At 39.2% G+C, this 7,785-nt stretch overlaps 1 protein-coding gene across 2 annotated transcripts; it reads right to left on the reverse strand.

Moving 5' to 3' along the window:
• Positions 1-4,695: 4,695 nt before the first annotated feature.
• LOC113033634 (ATP-dependent RNA helicase DDX54-like) lies at positions 4,696-6,394 on the reverse strand. Of its 2 annotated transcripts, XM_080309045.1 has the most exons (5): positions 6,065-6,390; positions 5,861-5,974; positions 5,661-5,771; positions 5,446-5,537; positions 4,696-5,290 (listed from the first exon to the last, which is right to left on the reverse strand). In XM_080309045.1, the coding sequence occupies exons 1-4, from the start codon at positions 6,256-6,258 to the stop codon at positions 5,525-5,527; spliced, it is 432 nt and encodes a 143-aa protein (XP_080165171.1). In that variant the 5' UTR covers positions 6,259-6,390; the 3' UTR covers positions 4,696-5,290; positions 5,446-5,524. The 2 variants fall into 2 exon arrangements, with proteins under 2 accessions (XP_080165171.1, XP_080165170.1); XM_080309044.1 differs by having other exon boundaries at positions 5,446-5,771; positions 6,065-6,394.
• Positions 6,395-7,785: the final 1,391 nt, after the last annotated feature.

Raw genomic sequence — 7,785 nt, forward strand, 5'->3', positions numbered from 1 at the left:
TCCTCTGTTTTCCTTTTGAAACGTCTCTCACAAGCTCACAAGCTATATTCAGACTTCCTGCTTCACTTCCTGCCAGACACACACACACACACACACACACACACACTCTTCACTTTACTGGATTTTCATCCGTTTCTACAGCCTAATCAAGCTCTTATTTTATGTTCACACTCTATATACCCTCTGTAACTCTACTAATTCTAATATAAAAAGAATGCACCCTCAGTACAGAAAAACAGAAAAGTCAGTGATGTACAAATGTAGCAAAAATAGGAAACATTAAAACTGTAAATGTTTTCTTCCTTGTCTGCAGATTAACAGTCCACAGGTTGGGTGCTTGCACTCTGATTCATTCCCTGGAGATGAAGGAGAGAGAGCTCAGAGGACAGCAAGATGGAGGAGTGAAGGAGAAGGTGGTGCAGCTCAGTGTCCAATCAGGAGTGAGCAGTTCTTTCACCACCTTCATTGCTGTCAACAAAGACAACAGAGAGGCGATCCAAGGACCTCTGCACCGCAGACATATTCTACCACCCTGTGAGGTTTGTTTAAAGCAAACAAAGCAATACCATGAAACTGTTAACAGCAGGATGTCAGAGTCAATAGAGAGGACTCAAAAGAGCAACTTCAAATCAAACTATTTATGTAGTAGGTGTTTCTTTGCCAATGTCTTTCCCCTGCATTAGAAAGTAATAAGCCAGATGGAAGTACAACACACATCTATGCATTTCTATAAAAACTGACCTGCCCTGAACTTATAATCTCTCTCTCTCTCTCTTTGTTTTTCCTTAAAGTGATGGCTGTCCATTCGTCCTGTAAAAGTTGTAAATATAAACCTGAATGAATGGGAGTAGAAACTGTGTGTGCGCATGAAGACATGCTTGTGTCGCTGAGATTGAACAGATTTATGTATGTTCACGTAGCCAAGTGATAATCATATATAATAATCACTGAATAGTAATAATGTTATTGAACAGGTTAAACATTTAGATATCACAAAAAGTTGCAAAAAAGCAAAAAAAAACCCCACACACAGCTGTGAAGTCAGCTGCACATGAATAACATTAGTACAATGACAACTTTAATCAGAGTGAGTTCAGAAGATCCAAAAGTGGGACACTAAAAACAAGCTAGTGAAAGCAAAAAGTGACTTTGAAAAATTTATTTCATAGAATTAAAGCACTGATAGGAAAAAAAACTAAACATGAGAAGAATGGCAATCCTGCAGCGACCAATCAAAGAAGACTGTAATGGCTGCATTGTAAAGAAGTGAGTGAAGAAAGCTGATTTTTTTTTTAGTTTTTCTGAGATATGCAGAGTTTTAACGAACAATTTGAACACTATTATTCATTTACATTATTTGTTCTCAACAGAGATGGGCAGTAATGCGTTACAAGTAACGTGTTACTGTAATCCGATTACAGGCACTTGCCCTGGTGGCCATTCTTTCAGTGGGCATTTCTCAACAACAACTACAAACACTAGTGAAGTGAATGGGCATTTAATTAAATAATGAAACATTTAATTCAATAATTAATGGCATATTTAATTCATTCATTTTGTCACTCCTGGCCCTCCACACCTCACTGCCATGATTGTTTGTGTAGTTATTGGATTCTAAAACTACTAGAATAGAATAGAAAACACATAAGATGCAGTCTCTGTTTTTTCTTCACCTTATTAATTTGAACTGAACTGAAATAAATCCGTTCTTTTCTGTATGGTAATGACTAGGATCTGTCCCAGCTGTCTCTGGTGGATTCAGTATTGTCTCCAATGTTTCTGATAACTTCCAGTTTGGGAAGTTTCCCATGCAGGTGAGGAATGCAGTGACTGACAGACTACCCCTCCTTCATTTAGGACCCATGCCAAACACTGAGTAAAGACTTCCTTGCATTAAACCTGCATAGCTGTTTTCACATTTATAACAAATCACCTAAGTGACCGGCAGTGATCGTATAGTGCTCTGAGTTGTTGCCTAAACAAGCCCTCTTCAAATCGGAGTTACAGCAGAGAGAATATGGCACTGAAGCAATGATGACAGCTTTAATAACCTATTTTATCTTCAATTATTCTTGTATGAAATTCTCTTAAAGTAGCAACTGAATTTCAACCAACTCAGCTAGCGCTGCATATTTTATTTCCTCTGTTAAAATAAAATGTGGCGGAGCCCAGCTGTAATTGTACCTTGCATTAATATGGTGTATTATTGATGGTGACACAGCACTGCTTAGCATGTCGTCCTGAATCTCAGGTGTGCCAATGACCTGTGCAGTATATGAGGCACTAAAATCCTGGTGGATTTCTGGGATACGAACAAGACGGAGTCATGTGAGCTCTATCAATATTGCACCACTTACGTCTCAGACCTGTATTTATGTATTTATGCACTGAAATCGCGCTGTAATATCCAGTTAACTGTCCACATTTGTACTCTGTTTTTCCATTTATTATATTTTTTTTCATTAATTTGTCTGAAAAAAGATCCACGTAGTAACCAAAGAGAGACTAAATCAATGGTCTCTAATAGCAGCCAAATTATAAGAGCTTTCATTAGTGATGGTGAGATGAAGCCTTGTGATGAACTGAAGCTTTCCATCCAACTGGTCGACTCATGGTTCGAAGCATTGTGACGATTCATTGGCTCTACTGCGCCATCAAGTGGGCGATTAAAGTCAGACAGGCTCAATGATTATAATGATGTGATGTGTAAACCTCTAAACTTACAGTTTTTTCTGAATGCTTAAACCCTAACTGTGATTCCTGTAGCACAATCTCTAAAACTATTCAGACTTATAGCAAAACCACTCACTGAGTTTGCAAAACTAAAAGCACATAAACTGCTTTGCACTCAGTTTGCAATTTTGTAACACACACTTTGCAAAACGGTAGGCACAATTCACTGCACAACACTCAATTACCAAATTTCCAACACACTCCTAGCAAAAGTATACACATGTATGGCTATCATTAACACTAATTTGCCAACTGTCTGGCACACTTTCACATGTGAAAACTTTTTTAGATAATTAGTTCACTTTGCAATCAGCCTAAGCACTATAATACAGGTAAGCTGTGTGTGCGGAGTACAATGGAGGGAGCAGAAAGAGTGAGAAGTAGAGGAGGCCGAGGAAGAGGACGTGGAGGTGAAGAAGTAGGATGAAGAGGACGACAAGGACAAGGAGGAGCAAGAGGAAGACGAGGAGGGGGGAGAGGAAGATGAGGAGGGGGGAGAGGAAGGGTAGGAAGAGTAAGAAATAGAATTGCTGATGACAATAGTGGACCATGTAATCAACCATGTAATCAACCGTGGAATGACCCTGAGGGTAGCTGGCCAACGGGTCCAGCCTAACTCGAGCCGCTACACTGTAGCAAGTACCATAAGGACATCTTGAAATGAGAATCGGTTAGTACAGTCACTTCGCACAAAGATTTGTAGCACTGCCATATGCCAATGAGAAACACACCAATACCATTGATGTAAAAATACTGAAATTGTTACTTTACAGAATTGCTAGATGACCAGATGCTGGGGGCAGAGGAAGCATGTTCACTGCAGACCAAGTAACCCATATAGTCATTATGGCGATTGCAAATAATCCTATACTTGGAAATGAACACTTGTGTTTGTTTTGATGTGTTTCAAGTACACCAGTACTTGAAGTTTGGATCCCTCTATGCTTATGGATCTATGACAGAAGTATGAGCTCAAACTGACATAGCCTACCTTGTGCACAGAGAAAGCAAAAGCCAGATGTGTTTTGTATTCATACCATCAGTGTGCAGTTGGCGCATTGTGTGCTTAGTAGATGATGGCTTGTGTGTACTGTTTGATACGGAAACACCATTTTTACGAAGGTGTGAAGAGTTAATCTAGCTGTGTTTGCTTTTGCAAGAGAACTACAATGTTTTGATTATTGGGTGACAGGTTTTCTTATTTGTGTGAAGAGTTTTGCAAAATTAGCCAATAGTTACAAAAAATGTGCTTAGGCATTCAGAAAAAACTGTAATAGAATATAATTTTATATTTATATTTCAATATCACAGTAATCTTCCAATTTAGAACTACAAGTTAAAAAAGAACTAACATAAATAAAATACACTTCAGCTAATTACTTAAAAAAATAATTTATTTTCCCAAACCACGCAGAGCCGCACTAAAAGGACTAAAGAGCCGCAGGTTGCTGACCCCTGCACTAACCTATTCAGCTGCTTGTGAATGCAAATATCTAATCAGCCAATCACATGCCAGAAAAAAAAAAGGGTGATTTAAGTGACTTTGAAGGCAGCATTGCTGTTGGTGACAGATGGGCTGTTTTACGTTTTTCAGACACTCCTGATCTTCTCAAATTTTCTCAGGAATTTACAGAGAACAGTCCAAACTGAAAAGCGAAATAAACATTTCCCTGGGTAAAAATGCCTTGTTGATTGCAGAAGTCAGAGGGGCGTGGCCATGCTGAAGGCAAGAGGAATTCTAAGCCAGTTTCTCAACCCAGCCCATCTGATATCAGTAACCACAACACATTCAAAGTCAATTAAAAGTCGCCTTTCTTGCCCGTTCCGATGCTCGCTTTCAACTTTGAAATGAGACCACTTGGACAACAGTAATGATAAATAATTGCAAATAGAGCACGTTTACAGAATTTAATGTCATTTTTATAGAGCACCTCTTATTTTAAGAAAAGATGGGCGAGACGATTTTTGAAACTAACTGCAAATTAAGCACACAATATTTAATATCTGTATTTTACCATTTTGATAAGACATATTTCAGTACTCCAAAACACTTTTATTAGACTGCCAACATGCTTACAAGTAGTAAATCCAGGTTAGTGGATCATAATTAAACATAACTCTGTGGCAAACGCAGAGTTCAGCAGGCCATCAAGGAAGAAGTGACGTGCATTTCTGCAGTGTAAAGATTCACAAATGATTTTCTCCTTAATCTACAGTCACACAAAGCGCCAGGAAAATCTTTGGTGATGTTCTCAGATGATTCTGACGCTTATCACCCAGTTCCTCGTGATGTCCTCCACACCATCAACCCTCTGTCCTCCTCCCAGTTTCTTCCTCAGCTTGCCTTTCTTATGGCCACCCCTTCCAAAACCTGACTTTTTAACTTTTAACTTTTTGTTCTTGGAGCGGAGCTTCCTCATCCCCCCGCCCTGCAGGAACTGGTGCTTCTGCTTTTTCTTGCGCTGCTTCATGATCTGATCCTTTGTTTTCAGCTCCGAGCGTGCTTTGTGGTCACCGGAGCTCTGTACGTTTGGACCTCGTCGGCCACGGCCACGACCTGGGAGAGGCACGACACAACAAAGAGGTTGGAGGTTATAGCTCGCAAGGCTGGAAGAGGGACTTGAAGTATTTACCTTTAGAGTTGAGTTAAAACATGGTGGCTGATGTTCTATATTTAACATGTTTGTGCTATTCATTTTGATGCCTTCCTACCTCTTGCTGGCTTTCTGCCTCCTCCGCCTGTTTCTCCATCTGATCCAGATCCTGTATCATCAATCTTGTATTTTTTCCTTCACTCCTCATAACTGACATGTGGACATGTTGTCAAGTGATACAACATCTTCACAGTACAGCTTAATATTGTCATAGGAGTAGAGAAGAGGGTCATTGAGAGCAGCACACAGAGAAGCTTTTTGTTGGAAGGATACAAGTTCTTCCTGTTCTTCTTGTTACTGATAACCTGACCGCTGTCTGTTTTGATCTTCTTCTTCTGGTCTTCTTTTCCCGTTTCTCTCACAAAACGCTTCCTCTTACGGTCCCTAAAAAAAGAAGGGGGAAAAAAGACTTTAAATTATAGTTTGAAATGACCATTTGGTGGATACTGAGTCAAACATAGGGAAATTTGTACCATTTCATCATTTTCTTCTGCTGGTTAAGGCGATCGCCTTCATCTCCCATGAGATCAAGGACAGCTGAAGAGGCCTGCTGTTCAAAAGCACTGCCCTCTCCACCGAGACTCAACCTGTCGACGCATAACACAGGACAAAACAGCATAAAACACAAAGCCATTCACATTTTTTAAAGAAACAGATGCAACAGTTTAATGCCTCACCCTCTCTCAGAGTCAAAGTCTTTAGGTCTGTAAGGGATATAATACTCTTCATCTTTGCCTGACTGCCTCTTTTTCTTGGTCTTTGGTCGCTCTTCGCCATCTTCCTGCTGACCTCTTCTTTTACCACCTACCACCTCTGAAAACACCCCCTGGTGGAAATAGAAAGAATTACATGGTACAAAGTGACAAAGCATGATACAGAGATCCTACTATCTTCCTCTTCTAGTTTGTATACAACATCATCTACATCAAAACTGCACTTTATTTTGCTTCTTCTTCATCAGACAGCACAAACAACTTTCTCATTTTGACTCAAATATTGGTTTTGAATGAAAATGATGAAACAATCCTGGGTGTTTATTCAACTTGTGAGCAGGTTTTCTAATCCACCGTACTATTATTATTGACACTAGTACATGTTCGTGCTGCTGGCAAACTAATACACTCAAGAACATATAGCAAAGCAAAAAAGTGAAAAGTAGGTCTTGCCTACATAAATAAACATAAGACAGTTGTGAAACTTTGACATAGTAACATCTGCAGTAATATTTACACCTGTGATGACATCTCACCAGCATTAGCCTTATTTTGAAACCAAGATTGTTTACACAGAGTTTGTAATTGCAGAGAAATGCTCCATTTATTTTGGTCATTTCATTTTTGAGCAGGAAGCTCACCTTTCTTGTTATAGCCTTTAGACGAATAGAGAGTTTTCCAATTAAATACATATTCTTTAAATAATGTTCCCTCTTATAAAAAGTAGGATAATTTAAAAAAAAATTTAAAAAATGTATTATACCTCTATTACTTAGAAAAAAAACTGTTTTTTTTCTGTTGTCTGTTATATAACGTTAGTGATGCTCGTTTCAATTCATTTCTTAATCAGCTAAACAGGTCAGTTAAGAAACAGTCAAATATTAAGTTAAATTTGAAAACGGTTTAAAAAAAAATATCCCCATTCCAAAATGTCACATGACAATCTCATTGGCTCACGGAGTTATGATGTCACTACACGATCCTTTGAAGTTTTTCCTTAAACAGGGGTGACACACAGCAGTTTTTTAGTTCGTGTCTTCGCAGCATTTGTGTTTGCAGCCTTCACACGTTCACCACAGAAACTTTTGGAAACCTTTTCAGAGTTGTCGTGTACAACCTTCAACATGTATCCAACAAGACACCAACCAAGGCAAAAAGATTACGCCGCTTCTCCTTCCTGTCGTGGCCGGCCAATTTCCCCAAATGACCTCTTAGCCGTCCAAAGGGCATTACATGACAGTAAGAAGGAAAACTACCATCTCCAGAATAAAATTCAACAGATTGAAGAAGAGAAACTTCAACTGGAGGAGAAGTGTAGACAGATGGAAGCGCAAAATAAGAACCTGGAAGAAAGACAAAAACGCCAGCCCGACATAAATATTATTAATGAGGGTTGGGGAATCAAGTTTGGACAAGCCCGAGAGCAGATTGTCTTCCTAATTAAGGAAAACAAGCAAAAGAGCGTGGAACTAAAGGAGATGTCCAACCAGCTTAAAGACAGCAAAGCTACTGTTGAGAAGACAGAATGGGATCTCCAATATATGGACCAAATGAATCGGCTGCTCCAAACAAACTTCGATGAAGCTGTGAAAAAAAATGAAGAAATCCTCCAACAGAAGGAAGAACAGGAGAAAAAGCAAAGAGACATGGAGCACAAACTCAAAGTCACGGAGGAAAAATACAGA

Source organism: Astatotilapia calliptera, chromosome 12 (assembly GCF_964374335.1).
Source record: "Astatotilapia calliptera chromosome 12, fAstCal68.1, whole genome shotgun sequence".
In the NCBI taxonomy this organism is placed as follows: Eukaryota; Metazoa; Chordata; class Actinopteri; order Cichliformes; family Cichlidae; genus Astatotilapia; species Astatotilapia calliptera.

What these genes read in the sequence shown, in the direction of transcription:
- LOC113033634 (XM_080309044.1), bottom strand. Translation starts at nt 6,258, where the DNA reads ATGCTTTGTCACTTTGTACCATGTAATTCTTTCTATTTCCACCAGGGG. An exon ending in GACTTTGACTCTGAGAGAGG is followed by an intron (nt 5,975 to 6,064) that starts GTGAGGCATTAA and finishes ATGCGTCGACAG; the next exon opens with GTTGAGTCTCGGTGGAGAGG. An exon ending in CAGAAGAAAATGATGAAATG is followed by an intron (nt 5,772 to 5,860) that starts GTACAAATTTCC and finishes TTCTTTTTTTAG; the next exon opens with GGACCGTAAGAGGAAGCGTT.